The sequence below is a fragment of the Muscardinus avellanarius genome (assembly GCF_963383645.1).
Source record: "Muscardinus avellanarius genome assembly, chromosome: 7".
Lineage (NCBI taxonomy): Eukaryota > Metazoa > Chordata > Mammalia > Rodentia > Gliridae > Muscardinus > Muscardinus avellanarius.
In genome coordinates, this window is record NC_137793.1 from 84,440,841 (window position 1) to 84,466,241 (window position 25,401).

Sequence of the window (25,401 nt, forward strand, 5' to 3'; positions counted from 1 at the left end):
GAACTTGTCCTAAGAACTTGTTCCCAGTTCTTAAGAGGCTAAGAATGGAGGATCACAAGTTTGAGGCCAACACATCATAACTTAGCGTGACCCTGTTTTAAAATAGATAAACTGGCTGTGTTAGCACATGCCTGTAATCCCAGTACTTGGGAAGCTTATGGAGGAGGGTTGCAGGTTTGAGGACAGCCTCAGCAATATAGTTGAGACTCTAAGCAACCTAAAAAACCTTTCCAAACAAAAAAAGGAGTGCAGTATAGCTCAGATGTAGAAACCCTTAGTACCACAATAATAGTAAACACACAAGCAAATAATAAAACAGTTTTGGGTGTAACTCAGAGGTAGAAAGCCCTTGGATTCAGTACCCAGTCCTATGAAAAAGAATGGTCTGTAGATGTTTTTAGCTCAGTGGTAGAGAGTTTGCCTAGCATTTGAGAAGCCTTAGTATCAATTTCTATGTGGGGAAGGGATTTATACATACATTTACATAGTTTGCTTGTCTGTTTATAGTGCTACTTTCTAATACTTTTTTTTTTTTTTTTCCCTCTACAAACTGGGGATTGAACCCAGGGGCATTCTACCTCTGAGCTACACCTTCAGCACTATTTTGTATTCTTTATTTTGAAATAGAATCTCACTGAGTTGCAGAGGGCCTAAGTAGCTGAGGCTGGCCTCAAACCTGCTATCCTTTTGTCTCAGCCTTCCAAGTACTGGGATTTAAGTGTGTGCCACCACACCCGGTTTCTAATATTTCTGTAGCTGGAGAATTTTAGAAGTGTACTTTTCAGGAAAAATACTACAAAATTATACCATTGGGAAAGAAGTCTTCCAGAGTTTCACAGTATATCTTGAATATAGTTTTAGATAATAGCCAACTTAGAACTGTTTTCATTATATTCACTTATAAGAATGAGCTCCTTGTGGCTCGCTACAGTATCTCATCATGATTATATCCAACCTAAAATTTTTCTTACAGCTCTTTGATTGTAATTCTCTCCTAAGAGTCGGGGAAAATTGAGATAAATATAATTAATTATCGCCATTTGTATTAGGTTCCTTGTATGCTCCACTTGAAAGTTTAGTTTTTAGGCATGGTGGTGCACGCTTGTAATCCCAGCATTTGGGAGACTGAAAAGGAGGATTGTGATTTGAGGACAGCCTCAGCTACTTAGGTCTTTTGCAACTCAGTGAGACCCTGTTTCAAAATCAAGAATTAAAAATAGGGCTTGGGGTGTTGTAGCTTGGAGATAGAATGCCTCTGGGTTCCATCTCCAATACCGGGGGAGGGGGGGGTTTAGCTTTCACTTGACTTTTTTATAATGATGCTCAAGGTGATGTAATGGTGCTAAAATAATGTAATTCATCATTGTTTAGATCTGTGAATTAAAATTTTTTGTTGTTTTGGGTTGGGTTTCCCTCTCCCAGTGTTGGGATCAAACCCAGAGCCTTGCACATGTTAAACAATCACTCTATTATAATCCTAATCCAAAATGCCTTGTATGTTTCTGGGGGTGGGAGGAATGGTATACTTCTTAAACAGGATCTCACAAAGTGTGATCCTCCTGTCTTACCCTTTCACATACTGAGACAACGGATGTATATCACCATGCCCAGCTCCTAAATGCCTATTTTTGCATAAAAACATTGATGTAAAATAGTTACCAGTTACATCTGAAGGTAGTAGTAACACTTGTAATCCCAGTACTTGGGAGACTAAGCCAGGAGGATCCAGGTTCAAGACCAACCTCCACTATTTAGTGATGACCCCCACAACTTAGTGAGACCCTATTTCAAAAAATAGGGCTGGGGGTATAGCTCAGAGGTAGCATGCCCCTGAGTTCAATTCCCACTATTGCAAAAAAAAAAAAAAAAAGTCACTTATTTATTTATTTATTTATTTTAATTTGTGGTACTGGGGGTAGAACCCAGAGGCTATCTACCTCCAGGCTATACTCCCAGACCTATGTTTTTGTTTTTTTTAATTAATTTATTTTTGTGTGTGTGTGGTACTGGGTGGGGTTCCTGGAAACCCTTCTACCTCTGGGCTATACTCCCAGACCTATTTTATATTTTTTTATTTGGAAACAGTCTCTTAAGCCAGCAAAGCTGGCTTCTTCGAACCAGCACGATCCTCCTGTCTCCGCCTCCCAAGCGCAGGGATTACAAGCGTGTGCCACCACGCCTAGCTCATATATATATATATATATTTTTTTTTTTTTTGAAGTTGCCAAGAGCCTCACTAAGTAACAGAGGCTGGCTTTGAACCTGTGCAATCCTCCTGTCTCAGCCTCCCAAGCGTGGGGATTACAAGTGTGCGTACCACGCCCAGACCCTGTTTCAATATTAAAATTTATCTTGGAAGTACAGCATAGTGGTGCATATGATTACAGTCCCAGAAATTGGGAGCCTGAGGAGAAGTATTGCAAGTTCAAGGACAACTTTAACAACCTAGCAAAACCCTGTTTTAAAACAAAAAATTACCATGCATGGTAGCCCTCACCTATAATCTCAGTACCTGAAAGGCTGAGACAGATGGATCACAGATTCAAGCATGGCATCAGCAAATAGTAAGACTCTAATCAACCTAGCAAGACCCTGTTTCCAAGTAAAAAAGTAGGGCTGGGAGTGTAGCTCAGAGGTAGAATGCCCCTGTCTTCAATCCCCAGCACCACATATACAAAAAAATTACTCAGCAAAGAAATAAAGTCAGGTGTGGTGTACCTGTAATCCCAATACTTGGAAGGCTGAGACAGAAGTGTTGTAGGTTTGCGGCCAGCCTCAGCAACTTGTGAGGCCCTCCACAGCTTAATGAGACCCTGTTTCAAAATAAGGAATAAAAACACCAGGTGTCGTGGTGCACACTTGTAATCCCCGCACTTGGGAGGCGGAGATAGGAGGATCGTGCAGGTTTGAAGCCAGCCGTGTTGGCTTAGGAGACCCTGTTTCCAAAAATAAAAAGTATAAAATAGGTCTGGGAGTGTAGCCCGGAGGTAGAAGGGCTTCCAGGAACTCCAGTACCACCCAAAAAAGGGAGGGGGGTAAGATAGGACGGGGGTTGGGGATATAGCTCAAAGGTAAAATGCCCCTGGATTCAATCCCCAGTACCACAAAAAAATAAAATAGTTTAGGGATATAGACTACAAGTAAAAAGTCCACTGGGTTCTATCCCCAGTATACCACAAAAAAAGAAAGAAAAAATACATACTTGGTCATTCTGTTTGCATAGGAATCTTGGGCTCAGTGATTTGTCATTTGAGTGTGTTCAAGATTATGGAGAATAATGAAAATGATTTACAAGACCTGTTGTTTAAGAAAGGAAAGCTAAACCACGTTTGGTGGAACACGACTATAATCCTTATACCTGGGAGGCTGAGACCAGGAGGATTACAGGTTCCCGGCAGCCTCAGCAATTTAAGACTCTCAGCAACCCAAGAATCTGTTTTAAAAATAAAAAATAAAGGTGAGGGTGTAGCTCTGAGATAGAATGCCTCTGGGTTCGACCCCCCAGTACTACAAAAAAGGGAGGAAGCTATTGCAGGGCATGGTGGTACATGCTTTTAATCCCAGTCTTTGGGTGTCTGAGACTGGAGGATTACAGGTTGGAGTCTCCAGCCTCGACAGTTTAGCATGACCCAGTTTCAAAGTAAAAAGGGCTTAGGATATAGCTCAGTAGTAGTTGCATGCCCCTGGATTCAATCCTCAGTGCCAAAAAAGAAAGGAAGGAAAACTATTAAGGCAGATGAGTGTTTCTTTTGTGTTTATTAGAATTTTTCATGAAATTGTAACATATTAGCACTGAAGAGCACCAAATGATTTGCCTCAGATTGTACAACTAATTAATGACAAAGATGGAACACCAGAACCCAGAATCCTGAGTTAAGACTTGTTGAAGCTGGGTATGGTGACACACACAATCCCAGTATTGGGGAGGCTAAGACAGGAGGACTGCAGGGTGGCAGCCAGCCTCAGCTACTTTGTAAGGCCTTCTAATTTAGTGAGACCCATTTTGAAAACACAAAATAAAATGAGGCTGAAGGTGTAGCTTTGAGGTAGAATGCCCCTAAGTTCAGTCCTCAGTACCACACACACCAAAAAATGTTTCTAAAATATTTTTGGAAACTTACTGAACTTTGATGTTTTAACTTCCTTTGCTCAGTGATTTTGAACTCTTTCTTGCTTTCTCCATGGTACAAGGCATATGTTTCTGATACTTTATAATATTGGAATAAAAATTATAAGAAACTAGTAAGATATGATTAAATTGATTTATTTGAATATTTTTATCTTTTCTATCGAAAATATTTTTTCTTATTAAATATTCTTATGAACCGGGCCTATGTTAAGACAACTTCTTTTTTTCCTTTGAGTCTTTGGAAGCAATTTATTTTCCATAGTAGATAAGATTATGCTTATTCAGCAGCATCCCTAAAGTGAGGAAATAACAGAAGCATTCTCACTCCTCAGCATCTGTTTGAATATTTTATTTTTTAGTGTTCTTTTCAAGTCAGATATTAGAGATCTCTATTTATTTAGACTTTGATAAAAGGCTTTTAAGCATTCACATTTCCCCTTTGCCTTATAGTGAGGACTCAGAAGAAAAAGATGTGAAGACCAAGAAAGATGATTCTCATTCTGCAGGTAGTAAACTATTTTTAATGTAATAGATATAAATATATTTGTATATTTATTAGACATTTTGATAAGCAATTTTATATGCCAGGCATTATTTCAAATACTGAATGTGAATTTTGAAGATAGAGACAAACATGTCTCTGTCTTTAAAGAGCTAATAATGATTCTCTTTCCTGGTGGAGTATTATAGAATATGTATTAAGTCCCACCTTAGAATTTCTGATGCAAAAGTCTAGTTGAGATATTGAGGCAGTTTGTGTGTTTGTTTGTTTTACATGGTCAAATTATTCTCATACAGTCAATATAATAAACATTTACTTGAACAAAGCCAGGCATGATGATGCATGTTTGTAACCCTCAATACTTAGGAGGGTGAGACAGGAGAGTGATACCCTGTTTCAAAATAAAGAATAAAAAATAAAGCTAGGATGTAGCTTAGAGGTAGAATGCTCTTGGGTTCAACTCCCAGTACCGCAAAAAAAGGGGGGGGGGTTGGGTCTGTAACTCAGTAGTAGAACAACCTTGGTTTCAATCCCTGACAACACACACACATACAATTTTTTTTCTATCTTTAGAAAATCTATGTTCCCTTTTTTTTTTTTTAATTTAAAGTGGTGTAAGAAGCATGTGTTCACACTTTATTTCGGCTTTGTTTTTGCTTGAAACTACACATGTATTTTGGGTATATAGAATTATTCAAGTCCCTTCCTTGTGAACTTTACCTCTCCCTTTGTCTATTTTGCAGGAACTTTTAATGATAGAATTTACCTTTTAGAATAAAAGGAAACTGCAATTATATCTTATTTTAGCCACTTTTTTTTTCAGTCAGCTGTCAAATGCAAAATTCTTTGATCATTACTTTACTTTTATATTACAGAAGACAGTGAAGATGAAAAGGATGATCATAAAAATGTGCGCCAGCAACGGCAGGCAGCATCTAAAGCAGCTTCTAAACAGAGAGAGATGCTCATGGAAGATGTAGGTAGTGAAGAAGAACAAGAAGAAGAAGATGAGGCACCATTCCAGGAGAGTACGTGAAGTTGGCGAGGGTTGTTTGGTTGCATTTGTAGTTTGGCGTTTTCTAAGATGCTAAATGTTATACTCAGTGCCTTAAATTAGGTAAAATCTCTTAAAAAGGTGGTTATAGCCGGGCTTGGGGGCGCACACTTATAAACTCCGGGCTTAGGAGGCTGAGACAGGAGGATCTCACAGGTTCAAAGCCAGCCTCAGCTACTTTGTGAGAACTTTAGTGAGACCCTAAATAAAATATAAAATAGGTCTGGGAGTATAGCCTGGAGATAGAAAGCCTCTGGATTCCACCCCCAGTACCACCAAAATTTAAAAAAAGGGGGGGTGTATTCATTCGAGTCACCCCTCCATGCCACTCTAGCATGGGGCTGTATTTCTGTTTTTTTGTATTTCTATCTTTCTAATAAACTTTTTTAAATCTTCAAAACAAAACAAAAAAAAGAGGTGATTATAGTCTTGAGTGGTGTCACATACCTATAATCCAGTACTTGGGAGACTGAGAAAAAAGATTGCCAGTTCAAAGCCAGCCCCAGCAATTTAGTGAGATCCTGTTTCAAAATAAAAAATAAAAGGGTCTGAGGTGTAGCTCAGAGGTCAAATACCCTTGGATTCAACCCCCAGAATCCACTTCTTCCCCAGGAAAAAAAATATACTTTATTTGGAAATAGGGTCTCACTAAGTGGCTGAGAGCCTCACCAAGTAGCTGAGGCTGGCTTCGAACCTGTGCAATCCTCCTGTCTCAGCCTCCCAAGTTCTGGGATTACAAGTGTATTCAGAGAGTTTCATGGTCACCATTTATAATGGTTACACTTTTATTTATTTATTTATTTTTGTGTGTGTGTTTGTGTGGTACTGGGGGTGGAACCCAGGGGCTTTTTTACCTCTGGGCTGTACTCCCAGACCTATTTTATACTTTATTTAGAAACAGTCTCACTAAGTAGCTGAGTGTGGCTTTGAACCTGTATAATCCTCCAGTCTCAGCCTCCCAACCTCTAGGATTATAAGCACGTGCCACTCCACCTGGCATGGTTACACTTTTAAACATGTTTGTGTTCAGGCACAAAATGAATAAATATTAGAGTAATAATAGTTATGTGTTGTGATTTGAGGTGTATATTTGGCCTCTCACACATAAACAAATTTATTGTTTTTTTTTTTTGTTGTTTTTTGTTTTTTGTTTTTTTTGGAGGTACTGGGGATGGAACTCAGGGGCCTTCTACCTCCAGGCTACACCCCCAGACCTATTTTATATTTTATTTGGAAACAGGGTCTCTTAAGCCAGCGCGGCTGGCTTTGAACCTGCGCGATCCTCCTGTCTCCGCCTCCCAAGCGCGGGGGTTACAAGCGTGCGCCACCACGCCCGGCCTTGTTCTTTATTTTGAAACAGGTCTCACTAAGAAGCTGAGGCTGTCGACAAACCAGTATCCTCTGGTCTCAGCCTCTCAAATGCTGGGATTACAAGTGTGCACCACCACGCCCCACAGTTAATTTGTTTTTATTCAGATTGTTTTATTCCTTCTGTCTTAAATCAACTCTTCAAATAAGTCAGTCATGTAACCCTTATGTGAGGTACATGATAAATACATTTTACAAATGGGGCCAGTGTCAACTCCAAATTAGTAGTAGAGCTGCAAACAGAATCCAATATTTGACTTCCAAACCCCACCCTTCAGTTATTCTTAGCAGTTTTTCCCTTTGTTCACTTAGAAGGATGTGTGTGCATTAAGTTGGACGTTGAAATTCTTCTTTCCTCTCAGAAGATTCCGGCAGTGATGAAGATTTTCTAATGGAAGACGATGATGATAGTGATTACGGCAGTTCAAAAAAGAAAAACAAAAAGATGGTTAAGAAGTCCAAACCTGAGAGAAAAGAAAAGAAAATGCCCAAACCCAGGCTAAAGGCTACAGGTAAGCTCTGCGGGAGTGAAACTGAATACAGCTTTAAAATATTTCAAAAATCAGTACTTTCTTGATAAAAATTAGGAATTTTTTTCTTTGGGGTGTTTGTTGGGTATTGGATCTAGGAACATTCTACTTCCAAGCTATACCCCCAACCATTTTTTTTTTTTTTAATTGTCTCACTAGGTTGCTGAGAGTCTCAGTAAGTTGCTGAGGCTGGTATTGAACCTGTGATCCTCCTATCTCAGCCTCCCAGGTACTTGTGTTACAAGTGTGCACCACTACACCTGGCTACCACAGGAATTCTTAATCAGGCCTCGTCATTTGCCTGAGCTATAATAGGAATAGAAGAAATAAAAAAAAAATTTAAATCAATCTCCTATATCTGGAAATCTCATTTACTAATAAGAGCTTGAGCCCTTCAAAGATACTGGTTGGCTTTGCCTGTTCAAATACTGCCATACATAAGCGAGATTTGAGAAGACTTACAGTAGTAGGGATGCTTTGTCAGCATAGTAATAGTGATTAATGCTGCTGAAGACTTGAAATTTTGAAACTGTACAGATCTATAGTTACACATTTAAATTCTGAGTTCCAGTCTTTATTCAATCCTCTGTGCTGTCAGTAAAACTACACTTGACACAAAGATTCCTTTTTTCTGAGCCCTGATAATTACTGCCAAATCTCTCATTGAAGCTACTTTTTTTTTTTTTTTTTTTCCAGTACTAGGGATTGAACCCAGGGGCATTCTACTTCTACTACTTCCCAACTACACCCTCAGCCCTATTTTTTTTATTTTTTATTTTGAAACAGTTTCACTGAGTTGCAAAGGACCTCACTAAGTAGTTGAGGCTGTCTGAACTGCCATCCTTCTCTCTCAGCCTCTCAAATGCTAGGTTACAAACTGCGCCACCATACCCAGCTTTTTAACTTTTACTCATGGGTGGGTATGTGTGTGGGGGGGTGGGTGTGTCTCCACACTTTACTGGGGATTAAACTCAGCAGCATTCTACCTCTAAGCTATACCTCCAATCCCCCACCCTTTTTTGTGGTACTCAGGGGCTTTCTACCTCCAGGCTATATTCTCAGACCTATTTTATACTTTATTTGGAAACAGGATCTCACTAAGCTGCTATGAAAGCCTCACGAAGTTGCTGAGGCTGTCTTCGAACCTGTGTGATCCTCCTGTCTCAGCCTCCCAAGTACTGGGATTACAAGCGTGCACCACCACACCTGACTTTTTAAATTTTTTGATTGGAAACAGTCTTGCTGCTAGGTTGCTCTGAGTCTCACTAAGTTTCTTAGGTTGCCCTTACACCTGCCATAAACCCGTAATTCTCCTGTCACAGTTTCCCAGGTACAAGGATTACAGGCATGTGCCACCATGCTCAGGTACTTGTCACTTCTTACTGTTGGGAATGATGGAACTTTAAAAAATTATTTGCTGGCTTCAGTTTCTATTCAGATTAAGTCATGTCTTTTACTCTTGTTCTTTTTATACATAAAAATAATGACCTGGTAGCACATGCCTGTAATCCCAGTACTTGGGAAAAAGAGACAGGTTCATAGCCAGACTCAGTAATTTAGTGAGACTCTTTCAAAACTAAAAAAAAGGGCCAGGCTGGTGGCGCACGCTTGTAATCCCCGCGCTTGGGAGGTGGAGACAGGAGGATCGCGCAGGTTCGAAGCCAGCCGCGCTGGCGAAAGAGACCCTGTTTCAAAAATATAAAATAGGTCTGGGAGTGTAGCCCGGAGGAAGAAGGGCTTCCAGGAACCCCAGTACCACCAAAAAAAAAAAAAAAAAAAGTTCCAGGAGGCTGGGCGTAGTGGCACATGCTTGTAATCTCAGCATTCGGGAGGCAAAACCAGAGGATAGCAGTTCGAGGCGTAGTGTAGTTACTTGTATCTCAGACCCTGTTTTAAAAATAAAGAATAAAAATTAGGAGCTGGGCCTGGTGGCGCATGCTTGTAATCCCTGCGCTTGGGAGGCAGAGACAGGAGGATCGTGCTGGTTTGAAGCCATGCTGGCATAAGAGACCCTGTTTCCAAATACAAAGTATAAAATAGGTCTGGGAGTGTAAGCCGGAGGTAAAAGGGCTTCCAGGAACCCTGGTACCACCAAAAAAAAAAAAAAATAGGGCTGGGGATGTCGTTCAGAGGTAGAATGCCCCTGGGTTCCATCCCCAGCACCACAAAAATAAATTTATAAACAAATAAATAATTGCCGGGCATGGTGGCACACACTTGTAATCCTCACATTTGGGAGGCTAAGACAGGAGGATCGCGCAAGTTTGAAGCCAACTTTTCTGGCTTAAGAGACCCTCTTTCCTAATAAAATAAGTCTAGGAGTGTAGCCTAGAGGTAGAAGGGTTCCATCCCCAGTACCACCAAAAAAAAAAAATTAATTAAAATAAAGGTTTTGGGAAGCTGGGCATGATGGCACACACTCGTAATCCCAGTTTAGACAGGAAGATTGTAGGTTCGTGGCCAGCCTCCGCTACTTAGGCCCTCTGCAACTTAGTGAGACCCTGTTTCAAAATAAAGAATAAAAAATAGGGCAGGAGGGTGTAGCTTAGAGGTTGAATGCCCCTGGATTCCATCCCCAGACCTGCCCAAAAAAAAAAAAAAAAAAAAATAGGGCTGGGGTGTAGATAGTACCAAAAATAAATAAAAAGGGCTGAGAGTATATGTCAGAGGTAGAATGGCCTCTGGGTTCATTCATTGCTCAATATCAACAAAAACAAAGAAAAGAAAACAACTTTTATCATGATGATCAACTTTATAAGCCACTAAGGATGACATGCTTTTTTTTTTTTTTTTTTTTTTTTTTTTTTTTTTTTTTTTTTTTTTTTTTTGGGTGGTACTCGGGTTAGAACCCAGGGGTCAGGGGTATTCTAACTCCAAGACATCCCCAGCTCTATTTTTTATTCTTTACTTTGAAACAGGGTCTCGCTGAGGCTGTCCAAGAACACCGATCCCCTGGTCCCAGCCTCCCAAATGCTGGGATTAAAAGCGTTGCTCCACCACGCCCAGCTTTATTTTTTTTATTTTAAAACAGGATTTCACTAAGTTGCAGAGGGCCTCACTAAGTAGCTGAGGCTAGCTGCGAACCATGATCCTCCTGTCTCAGCCTCCCAAATGCTGGGATTACAAGCATGCATGACAATGCCTGGCATGACATACATTTTTTATTTATTTTTTATTTTAATTTTTTTTTTTTTTTTTTTCGGTACTGGGGGTGGAACCAGCTGAGGTTGTCCTCCAATCGCGATCCTTCTGATCTTCCTGTCTTCGCCTCTCAAATGCTGGGATTGCAAGCATACGCTACCACGCCCAGCTATGGTGTGCATTTTCTATACCATCAACTTTCTTCTTTTTTTTAATGGAGACCTTTTTTTTTTTTGAGAAACTTTAAGATTTGGGTACATCAAATAAAACCAGTTTTTGGAGAGGGAAAAATCAAAACCCACAATACAAAGGTCAACACTGTCAACTTTCTTTCTTTCTAGCCTTTGTTGGTATTAGGGATTGAATCCAGGGGCATTCTACCTCTCAGCTATACCTCTAGCCCTTTTTATTATTATATTTGGTAATAGTTACCAGGCGTGGTGACGCACACTTGTAATCCCAATACTTGGGAAGCTGAGACAAGAGGACTGCGGGATCGCATCGAGTCTCAGCTACTTAGGCCCTGTACAGATTGTTGAGACCCTATTTCAAAATAAAGAATAAAGGCCGGGCATGGTGGCGCACGCTTGTAATCCCTGTGCTTGGGAGGCAGAGACAGGAGGATCGCGCAGGTTCGAAGCCAGCCACGCGTGCTGGCTTAGGAGACCCTGTTTCCAAATAAAAATGTAAAAATAGGTCTGAGAGTGTAGCCCAGAGGTAGAAGGGCTTCCAAGAACCCCAGTACCACCAAGAAATAAAAAATTAAAAAATAGAAAATAAAGAATAAAAAAAATGTAAAAGAAACAGAGTCTTGCTAAGTTGCTGCGGCTGGCTTCAGGCCTGTCATCATTCTGTCTCAGCCTCCCAAGTTACTGGGGTTATAGGTATGTACCACCACACCTAGCTGAGAGAGATTGTTTTTTGTATTGGGAGAAACTGGGGGTTGAACAGATGTGTTCTACTTTTAAGCTGTACTCCCAGCCCTAGTTTTTTGTTTGTTTGGTTAGTTGGTTTTTTATTTATTTTGTACTGGGGATTGTACCCTGGAGCATTCTATATCCAAGCCTCACCTCTCAGCCCTTTTTATTTTGAAACAAGATCTTGATAGAGTGTGGAAAGTCTATGTTGGGGAGGCTATCCTTGAACCAACTCTCCTCCTAACTCAGCCTCCCAAGTACTGGAATTACAGGTATATGTCACCATGCCCAGTTTTTGTTTTGAAACTATCCCTAAGTTATCATGTGCTGGCCTTGAACCTGCAATCCTTTCTCACTTTCCCTGGTACTGGAATCACAGATGTGCACCATTGCACCCTGCTTTTAGATAAATGTTTGAGAAGGTGTGGTATATGTGGCTGTAATCCCCGCTACTCAGGAGGCTGAGGTGGGGGATAGAAAGTTCAAGGCCAGTATTGACAACATATCAAGACCCTGTCTCAAGATAAAGTAATTTTTAAAAGGATTGAGGATGTAGTTCTGTGGTAAAGCACTAGCATGTATGAGACCCTGGGCTCAATCACTAGTATCACAAAAAAAGTTTGAGGAAACAGGTTTATATAACCTGATTTAAACAGTACAACTTCTATGTTTTTGTTAAATTTAAAAATACATATACTAACATAATTTATCATGACTTGTTTAGAAATTGAGATCGATTTATTGGTATGTGTTCTATAGTGCCTACCTTACTCTTCAGTAAGTTGGGATGTTCATAGACTTTATGTTTACAGATTGGACATTTTTCTCTGTCCAAACCATTTTTCTTCTTTCAGTGACGCCAAGTCCAGTGAAAGGCAAAGGGAAAGTGGGTCGCCCCACAGCTTCAAAGGCTTCCAAGGAAAAGACTCCTTCTCCCAAAGAAGAAGATGAGGAACCAGAAAGCCCTCCAGAAAAGAAGGTGTCTGCAAGCCCCCTGCCCGAGAAATCTGGGGATGAAGGGTCTGAAGATGACGCCCAGTCTGGGGAAGATTAAAAGTGATGATGGTTTGGGGAAAGATTTTATTAAAAAAAGAAAAAAGAAAAAAAGAGGGGGAAAAAAAGAGAACCTACTTAAGATAGAACATGGTTTTGGCTATGGCTTGACTCATGGGCTTTCAGTGCTTTTTTTCCATTTGTTGACGTTTTCTGTCTTTTTAAAGAAAACCATTGTACGTTGAAATGTTTAAGTTACTTTTTTTGTCTTTTGGTCTCCTCTGCCACCATACCTCCCCCTTTCCCAATGAAAGCCATGTGAAATTAATCACTGGATTAATTGCATCCTTTTCATTTTTAATGGAAGGCATACCACAGCTGTAAAGCAATAAGATTTGAGATGAACATTATGGAAACTTTGCTTTTTGCTAACTGATAGCAAGTTGAACAGTAATCAAAAACATAGAAAGGTTTTAGTTAAAAATGATTGCTTCTTTCTCTGCCTGGACTTTTTACAAATGAATTGTCATCTAACCTGAGTTTATATGTCTATATACATAAGTATACATGTCTAAAAGAATCATGACTTTAAACTTCCACTGATAAGGCAGGTAGGAGATAAAGGTGAATTCTGAATTATTACTAAAAGTACTCATATTTTTATCTTGGGGTGGGGAATGGGGTTAACCCGACCTTGTTTAGGGGTATGGGTTCTCTTTTTTTATTTCATCACTTATCTCAAAGAGACTCGGAGCCAGTGATCCTTTTTTCTTGCTATAGTCTTTAAGGAGCTTATAAAAAACAGGAGCTGCCAAAACTGAAAACACTCTTGATTGCATATTTCATACTCTAATGGTTCGTGTTTTAAAAATATGTGTGTGTCCTGCTTTTTAGGGTAAAATTTTACCAAGGATTAAGAAAAAAGACATCTTAGAATTTAAATGGCAAGGTGAATCTATACATCACAGTGAATTTCTACTCAAACTGACATGTTTAGGTTTTAAGTAAATAAAGTTTCAGTTAACATGAAACTCAATCAAAAAGGGTTGAGAAATTTCCTTCATGAAAATAAAATTGAAATTTTAATGCCATAAATGTACATTCACATCCTATGAACCATGCTCTGTTGTTATAGAACGTTTTTTCCCCCCTGTGGTACTGGGGATTATACCCAGAGGCATTCTACCTATGAGCTACACTTCCAGCCCTATTTTAATTTTTTTATTTTGAAACAGTCTCACTAAGTTGCAGGGGATGGGGAACTCATGCGGTTACTGAGGCCGGCCACTTGCCATCTTGTCTCAGCTTCCCAAGTACTGGGATTACAGGTGTGTGCCACCACTCTTGGCTACATTTTTCTTTTTATATCCTTTCTTAAAAAAAAAGAAAGAAAGAAACGTAGTATATCTCTGCCCTACATAGAACACCACTGCTACCAACTCTACTATAGGACACTATTTTCCTAACTCTTTTCTTCACTTTACTGACAGGATGGGAAGTATACTAAATGCTGCTTCCATTACCATTGAGTTTGTTTTTGTCATCTTAGCTTGACCCCTGCTTACTGTCTAAGTTTCCTAAAGCAGGAAAACAGATTCATTAGGACTAAAGAAACCTTGTATTTTAGGAGGCCCAGTGTAACATTTTACATACCCTAGGTAAGTGGGGTCCTCCATATGCTGATACCATAAGCTAATGAGAACAAAGTGTAAGGGTCCTTGTATAGGAATAAATGGGAAAAAAGTGAAATTTAATTTCTGCATTTTTCCTGCTTTTCAGTCTAGATTTGCTTCTTTAGTACACTATTGTGGCTTTCTTTTTTGACTTTTAAGTGACAGCATGGATTTGTCAAATAACTTTCTTGTAGATGTTCCTGGGACAAAGGTTACTTAAGGAATATTTTTGCTCTAGTATTTTTTTTTTTTTTTTTTTTTTGGCGGGTCTGGGGATGGAACCCAGGGGCATTTGACCTCTGAGCTACACCCCCTGCCCTATTTTTTATTCTTTATTTTGAAACCGGGTCTCACTGAGTTGCAGAGGGCCTCACTAAGTAGCTGAGGCTGTCCGCGAACCGTGATCCTCCAGGTCTCAGCCTCCCGAATGCTGGGATTACAAGCGTGCGCCACCACGCCCGGCTGCTCTAGTATTTAAAACGTTTTAAGGAACATTTTTAACTTTAATTTTTTTTAAAAGCACCCAGTGACAGTCATTTCATAGTTGCAGTGTGTGTTAAAGAAAGGATAAAGAGCTTTTAGTACATGGCCAAAAATGCAGGACTTGAACCCTAGTAGCGGTTGGATTATTTTCCTACATGATGATTACATTTGTAGTTGTGAACAGCACAGTGAGGGTGTTAAGGATTTTTCTGTGTGCTTTAGTAGGTTTGTTCAAATACCCATTTTTAACAAAAAGGTTTGTATTCTTCCCTGGTAGGAAAAGACCTGTCAGTGTTTCCACCATGCACTTCTGTTGTTTAGGGGTTTATAACAAAACTAAGTCTTGCATTCCTAGTAATACCTGGGCTTTTCATAGGTTATGTTTTGTGAAGGTGTGGTGGGGTATTCTTTTTCAACTTTAGCCTCAATTTTTTTTGTGTACCAGTCTTCTAATACATTAATCTGCACTAATATCTCTGACATACGCACACATGTTAGAGGTAATCGTGTCTTCTAGGTTACTTGTGTGTATTTAATTGGGCTTCTTATTTAGGCTCCCTTTTAAAATATTTATTAGAATAAGAAATACATTCTGTATTTCCAGTAGGCTAAACAGAAGGATCTGTATTCCCAAGTGAGACAGACTCTGAATGAACTTTGTTTTCTCCAACATTGATGTTTTAAAACATTCTAGTCTTCCCCTAAAATCATGCATGCAAACAAGAGGACAGTTGTGGTGCTCAGTAGTCAGGCTTCATAGTGATGTCAGGCTGCATTATAGCTGTAAGCCAATGGTGACTGACCATTGGCACCTCCCTCGGCTGAACTTTTTAATCTCGTGTGCCTATGGTGAAGTGACAATAGACAATAGCATTTCCTGTCTCATTTTGCAGTGCTCAGGAAGTGGGACATTAACTTTGAAGGTGCTTGTTTATGTTATCAGGATTCACTTAAGTTCTGCTAGGTTACTTCTGTTAACAGATTTCAGCAGCTGTGCTGACTGACACTACATTCTAGTCCATAAGGTTCTTTTCTAGCCTTCCCTACCCCAGCTAGGCATGGGTAGCTTCCCTCTTACTCAATGGTAATTTTCTGCTGCTTTCAGTCCTTCTTACCTCAGATCCAAAGCAGGGGAGTAGACCCAAAAGATAAAGTTTAATATCAGTTTAGCGGTAGATTTTTCCTGCCTTCTGAAACACCTCCCTTTCATATTTCTACTCCATATTGATTCCATAAAGGAAAATTAATTGGTGTTTACTCATTTAGGAAGATAAGTGGGAATGTTTTGATCTTGAAGAATAGTAAGTTTTCTTGAAGGAACTTTGCTTTGATAGTGGGAGCCTGCGCCCCCCCCCCCCAGTAACTGGTTCCTCCCAACTCATTCCTCACATTCAATACTATTTCTTAGCACTGGTTCAAATAGTATTTTCTTACATATAAAATGAATGGAATTTGAAGCTGGGCGTGGTGGCGCACGCTTGTAATCCCTGCACTTGGGAGGCTGAGACAGGAGGATCGCACGGGTTCGAAGCCAGCCTCAGCTACTTAGTGAGGCTCTCGGCAACTTAGTGAGACCCTGTTTCCAAATAAAATATAAAATAGGTCTGGGAGTGTAGCCCGGAGGTAGAAAGCCCCTGGGTTCCACCCTCAGTACCACAAAAAAAAAAAGTGGAATTTGAAGTTATAACTTATGAATATGACTAGTTAAACTGAATTTGTTGCTTTTCTTTTAACAGTACTATATCAGTGAACATTAAAGTAATGACAGCTGGATTATGAACTTGTTGGTTGGGGAACGGAAGAGTGCTTTCCTTTGAACAAACTTCAGTTTAGCAGCTGCCTTGAGAATTAGAAAGGCAAGACCTGAATTTAATGCCAGGGCAATAGGAAAAGCTTTATAAAAGATCATGTGGCCATTGTTGCGGTTATAAAGAGTTAGGTGCCAGTTTGAATGGTTCTTCTGGATCACCAGTAGATACACTGAAAAAAAAACTCACCTTAGGAATTTGCAAAGAAAGAAACCTGGGCTGTGGTCTTTGTGGCATTTACGACTGACACTTAGAACAAGTAATATATATTCTCTGCCAAATGTAGTGAAAAAAAGCTGGTTGCTCTTAGAGATGGAAAATTGTCCTTTTCTCTGCAGATGAAGCTAAGTTTACTTGAAAATAGAGAATTGGCTTATTGTTTGAAAATTGAAACATCAAGCTATCTATAGCTAAGTTTCCATCTCAACTTATTTCCCTTTGTCTTGGATAAACAATACATGATTCTTTCTGAATATCAATTTCATAAGTTACACTTTTGTTAAAAGCCTAATTCACAAAACTCACAGTGGTGCTGACCATAATAACCACTACCGGGAAAAATCCCTTAATACCTGCCTGTTGCCATGCCAATGGAGGGAGTGAATGGTGACATCTGCTGGAGCATGCTGTGTGTGACTGGTAGAATGCTGCCTTGCGCAGACACTTTGTACATCAGGGCTGAGGGGAGGGTTTTCTAGTTTATGGGGGAGGGTAAAATTGGGGTCTTAATTTGGTTCCTTTTCTGATGGGGTATAGGGGTATAGTACTCAGCTTATGCCCTAAAACAACATGTATAAAAACCTCTGAAGTATTGTGTGGGTGTGAGTGTGTTTGTATACGTTCAGCAACTAAACCTTTTGTCTTCTGGAAATTAGTGAATTTTTTTTCCCTCCAGAAGTATTTGTTACAAGATTTGTAAATAAGAGCTCTACTTAGTTTGTTTACCATGAACGTGTTGCAGCAAACCTTATACACCTACTTCCTGCAAGACTTAAGGAAAGACTAAGACTTGCCAAGGTTAAGCAGCAGCCAAGTTCTCAGTAATTACTTGCCTTGATTCAATTTTTAGATTTAATTTTGCCAGCTCTAAAACTCCCAGTCTTCCTTGATTTTAGTCCTTAATATTTTATGTTCTGAGCAGGAAGGGTAAAAGGAAAACCTGCTTAAATGTATTAATTAGTTCACAGGCTGAGACCTAGGCATCCCTTTTTTCATACTGCAATATCGCTAGATACATAATCAGACACCCAGAGGGCTGGGCATTCTTGCAATACCTTAACAGTGCTGAAATCTGCAGCATGGTACTAAGGAAGTTAAAGTTTGAATGTAACCACTTTATTTAAAAGTTTTTTTCTTTAATTTAAATGAAATGGGGTTGAAGTGAACATGATTTTGTTGACCATGTTCGTGACTTATAGATGCAACATGCATTGGTAGACTCGTGTGATGGTCTTTTGTGATACTTAATTTTTACATATCCCAGTCTCTGTATGTATCTGCATAGACAAAGAAAAAAACTCCTGCTTTGCTTTTACTGAAGGGTTTCCAGGACTGCGTGTCTGCTCCTGAGCTTTGTTTTAAGTATGTGTATCCTTTGCTTGTATTTTGTATTAAATAAGAAAAAGAACCCCTTACTGTTGAGCATGTTGGCATTGTCCCCTTTATTTTTTCTCTTTTGGGGACGTATGAAGCAAGTTAATTCTTTTTCTGTATCTTTTTTTTCTTTTGTAAACTTTTTTGTTTTGTTTAAAAATGGCTTTATAAAAGGGCTTTTATAACCCAGATGTGTGCTTTGTGTACTTTTTGTAACACTAAATAAACTGACTTAATATAGGTGATTACCCAGTCCAGTCTGACTGAAAGGGTACCTGTTTGCCGAAAAGTGTAGAAACTAACAGTGACCACACCTGTCACTGGGAATGGAAAGCCAATTACTTAGCATGGAATTAAGAGGCAGTGGGTTATAGCTGGGCGTGGTGGTGCACGCTTGTAATCCCAGCGCTTGGGAGGCTGAGACAGGAGGATCACACAGGTTCAAAGCCAGCCTCAGCTACTTAGTGAGGCTCTTGGCAACTTAGTGAAACCCTTTTTCCAAATAAAATAGGAAAATAGGTCTGGGAGTATAGTCTGGAGGTAGAAAAGCCCCTGGTTTCCATTCCCAGTACCAAAAAAAAAAAAAAGGCTGTGGGTTCACTAAATTTTAAGGAAGGGTGGACTAGACTGGGTTTGGGAAGATCCCTAGCTAGCATTTTCCTCATGTTCATACTCAGTTTTAAGAAGTGTTATAGAGGGCACTTAACTCAAATAAGCCAGGCACTGTGGTGGAGGCCTGTAATCCCAGTACTTGGGAGGATGAGCCAGGAGGATTGCAGGTTTGAGGCCAGCCTCAGCAATTAGACAATCTTGTTTAAAGATAGAAATTTTTGAAAAGGGAATGGATGTAGCTTATAGGTTGAACATGCCTGGGGTCAATCCCTAGTATATCTCTCAAACCATAAAGATGATAAAATATATTTTTTGCTCACAAAATAGACATTTGCACTGTTTTTCCAAGTGCCCATTTGAACACTAAACCTTAAATTTTAGAATTAAATGTTTTTTTGGATGGGGAACTTGGTACAAGACCCCTCTTTAGAACTGGGCTATTTGGATGTTTATTTTTCCAACCTTTCCCCTTATTTACATATTTGTCAGCAGAATATTGTAATTGACATGCAGACGCTTTGGCTTTAAAATTAAATGTTTTGTGCATGCTTGTTTGTCAGTGACTAGTATCTTTCTATTTATTTCTTAATAAAGTTGTCCAGGGTCCAGGCTGACGGAAGAACGTCAAACAAACCGGGCATGTAATCCCAGTTCTTGAGAGGCTGAGATGGGAGGATCACAGGTTCAAGACCAGCTTCAGCAACTTAGCAAGAACCTCTTCCAAAATTAGAAAATAGGGCTGGGCATGTAGCTCAGAGGTAGATCCTTCCTGGATTTGATTCTAAGTACCAACAGCGGGGAATGGGGGTATCAACCATCCACTTTTTTTCCAGTCTAGGTATTTTGTTTTGTGGTTGATGTACCAAGATTTACGTTTCTGTACAATACCAAAGAGAATAAAGGACATCAAAAACTACCAGTGGCCAAAGGTCAGATGCATAAAGGTGAGACACATTTGGAACAACCTTGACTCCTATCCATGAGCCTGATTATACAGTAGTTAACACTAGTTGTACAAGCTTTAATTTACATATTGCCTCATTTAATTTTCACAATTATGAAATTGGCAAAGTATTTAATTTGGTGATTGTTAACATTCAGTTCATATGAATAATTCACATAAGTGGAATTATAAGATAAATATGTGGCAGGATGTTTTTTCTTTCTCTATAATCTCAGTACTTGGGAGGCTGAGACAGGATTACAGGTTTAGGGCCAGCCTCAGTGACATTAATGAGACCTGTTTCAAAAAGAAAATAGGGCTGGGAATGTAGCTTAGAGGTAGAACACCCCTGAGTTCAATGGTTTAGTCCCCAGTACAAAATATATACACACATACATATATGTGTGTGTGTGTATGTTTGTGTGTGTATATATATTTTTTTTAACCTTAAAATGTAGGATGAGAATTGTGTATCTAATGGGCTACTCTATGGTACAAGAGTTTGAATCAGTTCTGTGTCTTAAAGTTGTGGCCACTGTTAGTAATATTTTGCTGTTCTTTGGCATCTCCAAGTAGCAATACTTGAACCAATCCAATGAGTTACATCAAAGATTTAATGATAGTTGGGCGTGATGGCACACACTTGTAATCCCAGTACTTGGGGGGCTGAAACAGGAGGATCTTGGTTCAAGCCTCAGTTATTTAGTGAGGCTTTCTGTAACTTAGTGAGACCCTCTTTCAAAATGAAGAATAAAAAATAGGGCTGGGGGTGTAGGTTGGGGTAAAAAAAAAAAAAAGATTTAATGAATAATGAAAAGCCTGGGGGTGGAGTTCAGTAGACACTTGCCTACCCCCTGTAATGCAATGGATTCCATCCCCAGAACTGCAAATAAAAATTTTTTTCCGGGTTTGGGGATGGAACCCAGGGCATTCGACCTCCGAGACACACACCCTGCCCCCCCTTTGTTTATTTTGAAACTAGGTCTCACTGAGTTGCAGAAGGCCTCCCTAAGTACCTGAGGCTGTCTGCGAACTGCGATCCTCCGGTCTCAGCCTCCCAAATGCTGGGGTTACAAGCGTGCACCACCATGCCCGGCTGCAAATAAAATTATATATAACATTGGAAACGTTTGGATGAGGTATAAAGATGTATAATAAAGCACTTCAAAATCCCAGTGGCCCCTTGCTGGGTGTGATAGTGCATATCTCTAATCTCTGCTACTGGGAAAGCTGATGCAGGAGGGTCTCAAGTTCAAGGTCAACTTCTGGAGACTTGTCTCACATAATGCTAGGGTGGGGGCACACCTGTAATTCCAGTACTTAAGAAGCTGAAATTGGAGGATGGCAGATTTAAGGCCAGCCTCAGCAATTTAGCAACCTAGCGACAATTAAAAAACAAAAGACAAATTAAAAAATTAAATTAAAAAACAGCCAATTGTGGTGTAAACTTGTAATCCCAGTACTTGGCCTCCAAACTGAGACAGGATTGAAGGTTCGCAGCCAGCCACGGCAACTTGGTAAAGGCTCCCTCAACTTAGACCCTGTTTCAAACAAAAAGATAAGGCTGGGAATGTTGCTTGGAGATTGATGCCCCCCGAGTTCAATCCCCAGTGCCACAAAAATCAAGCTTAAAAGAATTTTTAAGAGCCAGGCGTGGTGGCGCACGCTTGTAATCCCCGCGCTTGGGAGGCAGAGACAGGAGGATCGCGCAGGTTCGAAGCTAGCCGCGCGTGCTGGCTTAGGAGACCCTGTTTCCAAATAAAAATAGGTCTGGGAGTGTAGCCCGGAGATAGAAGGGCTTCCAGGAACCCCAGTACCACCAAAAAAAAAAAAAAAAAAAAAATTTTTAAGAGCTGGGTGTGGTGGTGCATGCTTGTCATTGCAGCATGTGGGAGGCTGAGACAGAAGGATCGCGGTTCGAGGACAACCTTAGCCACTACTTAGGCCCTTTGCCACACAGTGAGACCCTGTTTCAAAATAAGGAATAAAAAAAATAGGGCTGGGGGGTGTAGCTTAGAGGTAGAATGCCCCTGGGTTCCATCCCCACCCAGCACTGCAACAAAAAAAAAAAAAAAAAAATTTTTTTAAGGGCTAGGGGTGTAACTAGGAGGTACAATGCCCCGGCTTCATCCCCAGTACAAATAAGTAAGGGGAGAGATGAGCTTTCGTGGTAGAGCATCCCCCTGTAGTCCATAAAGCCTCAAGCATCAATGTTTGTTTGTTTAATTTACTTCCCAGTGGGGGTACTGGGAACCCAGGGGCATTTTCCCTCTGAGATACACCCTCAGCCCTATTTTATTTTAAAACAGGGTCTCACTTAGTTGCTGAAGGCCTCACTAAGTTGAGGAGGCTGTCCTCATACCTGTGATTCTCCTGCCTTAGCCTCCCAAGTACTAGGATTACAGGCATGCACCACCATTCCCGACCCCTCTCAAGTAATAGTCACTATGACTATTGAAAACATTAACTATGTAGCAGTTGCTCTCCACCATTAGGGGGCAGTGTTTATCCTCCACACACTCAGTAGGATGCTTGCCCTCTTTGTGGTGTTTAGTTAACACACAGCATCCTCCTGATCAGGACATCCGGCCACTTACTTGGGTTATAGAGGTTCTGTGATCATTGTACCCTCTTATCTAGTACATGCAGCGTCAATCCTTTATGGATTTCAAGTGAGAAACAGTCTCTTGGTTCATGTGCATCTGCACCTGTTCCCTTCTTAAAACTCCCAAACCTGCGTTTACAGCATCCCCAAACGAAAGTATGTTGAGATTTCAAAATGCAGCTGTGAACTCTTGGCCCTATTTTGAAACAGGTGTTGCCTTTCGAAATTGGCCTTCAACTCAAAAGCCTTGTTTCTTGCACAAAGAACACTGATGCATGTTTGCACACAACAAACACTAAGACCAGTTTTCCAGATAAAGTGGTAGCTTGTGTTCCTTGATCTTTATGGCAGGTTTCTCTTCCCCTCCATTATCTTGATCAAGTGGACAGCTACCCATTCTAACATGCTTTGGCTGAATCACCACCAGGAGAAATCGGTATTACTCATGGGTGTGCCCTGTTTCAATAGTAAAGTCCCGGACAAATATTGCAAAATAAATGCTGTGTTAATTCTGGGGTCAGGAAGCAAGAAGGTGCAGCCGGGCAGGAGTTTCCATCCTAGCAAAGCAAATAATTGCTTTAAGGTGTGATAACAAAATGTTAGAAATAACTGTTTGCCTTGATTTAGCTCAAAAATTAATTACTAATCTGGATGAATTTTCATCTAACTTTAAAGAACTTTAAATTCTAAATTTTTTAATTTAAAATTTTTTTGTATTGGGGATTGAACTCAGGGGCATTCTACCCCTGATCTAAACTTCCAGCCCTATTTAATTTTTTTGTTTTGAAACAGGGTCTTGCTAAGTTGCTGAGAATCTTACTATATTGCTGAAGCTGTCCTCAAATTTGCAATCCTCCTGTCTTAGCCTTGCAAATACTGGGAATACAAGCCTGTGCCGCCACATCCGGCCAAATTTTTATTTTAACTATTTATTTATTTATTTAGCAGTACTAAATAAATAAATTTATTTATTTATTTAGTACTTATTAGGTACTATTATTTAAATAGTATTTAAAACAGGGTCTCACTTAGTTGCTGAAGGCCTCACTAAGTTGAGGAGGCTGTCCTCATACCTGTGATTCTCCTGCCTTAGCCTCCCAAGTACTAGGATTACAGGCATGCACCACCATTCCCGACCCCTCTCAAGTAATAGTCACTATGACTATTGATATAAATATAAATACTATTTAGTATTTATTAGGGGCATTCTACCTTCAAGCTATACCCTCAGTCCTATTTTTATTCTTTATTTTGAAATAGGGTCTTACTGAGTTGCAAAGGGCCTCGCTAAGTGGTAGCTGAGGCTGTCCATGAACCGTGATCCTCCTGTCTCAGCCTCCCAAATGCTGGGATTACAAGCGTGCACCACCACACCCGGCTACAAATCTTCATCTAAAAATCATGTTCATGTGGTGTATTCATTTCGAGTCACCCCCCCCATGCCATTTTGGCATGGGGCTGTATTTCTATTTTCTGTATTTCTATCTTTCTAATAAACTTCTTTAAATCTTCAAAAAAAAATCATGTTCATCATTAAAGAACAGGTAAAGCAAAATATATATACATATATATATGTATTACTATTGTTGATAATATATTAGTTATTAAGTTTAACATAATATATAAACAAAAGTCTTTTTATTCAAATACATAAATAAGACTGCCTCCTTGGTTGATGTGGAATGTAATATATCTAATAGTTGTATCCTGGGTAGGAACAGGAATCAGTGGTCTTCAAGTAGTCAGTGTTCTCTTGACCAAAGACATGGGGTACATGTGTTATGTCAAACTCTGAATGAGGTAGAAAGTAATTGATCAGAAAAATGATTGCCTAGCCGGGCATAGTCGTTCCAGTTCTTGAAAGGCGGATCACAGGTTCGAAGATAGTCTCAGCAAGTAGTGAGTCTCTTCAACCTAGCAAGATCCTATTTCAAAAAAATAGTGCGGGGGCTGTAGTTCAGAGTCAAGATGGCCCTTGGTTCTATCCCCAGTACCACAAAAAGAAGAAAAGAAGGAAGAAAAATAGCCTAAATTTTAGGAAAAGATAATTACTAATTTGGTAGCACTAACTGATTGGATATGTGGTAAGAAGTGATTCTTATCCACTTAATGAACTGTGATATAATTAACCAAAAATAGCTTGTGAACACTGATCTTCACCAAAATTTGGATAGAATCATATACTAGGTCCTTACTTTGTGGCTATAAATTAGTTCTCTATGATTCACTAATTCAACCTAATGGAATAAAAATAGAAGCACTTAAAATATGATTTTACTTCTAAAGTAAGTAAAACATAGCAAAGCTCTTTTACAAGATCCTATCTTTAGGAATCAAGAAAACTAAACTTGGGTTCATAACCTAACTCCATCTCTACTGCACGCCACATCTCGATCTCAAGCGCCACGCTCCCCGTTTTGTCTCCTGCCTCTGACCTAATTTGCCACCACCTCTCTCTGCTTTTTCTTGTTTTTATGAACAATCAGTTTCCATGGGGTTAGGGTTTTTGAGGCAAGTATATTGTTTAGACACAAATCTGGTCACCCTAGAGGTGGATGGGGAACCAACTGTTGCAGAGAGGCACACAGTTGTTGGCCCAAGTTCAAGAAAACTAGCATCTAGTAAACCTGGAACAATGTAGGGCTTAGATTCCAAAGCTCCATTGTAATCCTGCTGACTTTAGGAGCACAAGATCCAGATAGTGCCTTGTCCAAGAGTGTGTGAGTATCGTCCTAGATCTTGCCCGATGGGCCAGTCTCGGGCTCTCCTTTCGCATCCTGCTTTCCCCATTCTCTTCCCACTCCCTCCTGAACCTCTACGAGTTGGCTCCAGGCTACAGGAGTCAATCACTGAAGAGATGCCCTTCTCTGGGAGAATTAGGTCTAAGAGAGGACATGTTAACAGTGCCAGACAGTGGAAACAGGAGTTCCTAGGATACCTGTTCCTCTAAAGTTCACCTCTGAATTTCCTGGTAGGATTTACATTCCTGTGATCCCAGTATTTGGGAGACTGAGACAGGAGGATCACAGGTTTGAGACCATCCTCAGCAA

General features: G+C 40.0%; 1 protein-coding gene across 1 annotated transcript in view; it reads left to right on the forward strand.

Annotated features, from left to right (window-relative positions):
- The window catches only part of NUCKS1 (nuclear casein kinase and cyclin dependent kinase substrate 1), a gene marked incomplete at its 5' end in the record, with an annotated part of 34,455 nt that extends 21,650 nt beyond the window's left edge, over nt 1-12,805 (forward strand). The window contains 4 exons of the mRNA XM_080698726.1: nt 4,580-4,635; nt 5,507-5,659; nt 7,416-7,565; nt 12,496-12,805. Of these exons, the coding sequence (XP_080554852.1) occupies nt 4,580-4,635; nt 5,507-5,659; nt 7,416-7,565; nt 12,496-12,695 (559 nt within the window). The 3' untranslated portion in view covers nt 12,696-12,805. The remainder of the gene's footprint in view (nt 1-4,579; nt 4,636-5,506; nt 5,660-7,415; nt 7,566-12,495) is intronic.
- Between the last annotated feature and the right edge of the window lie 12,596 nt (nt 12,806-25,401).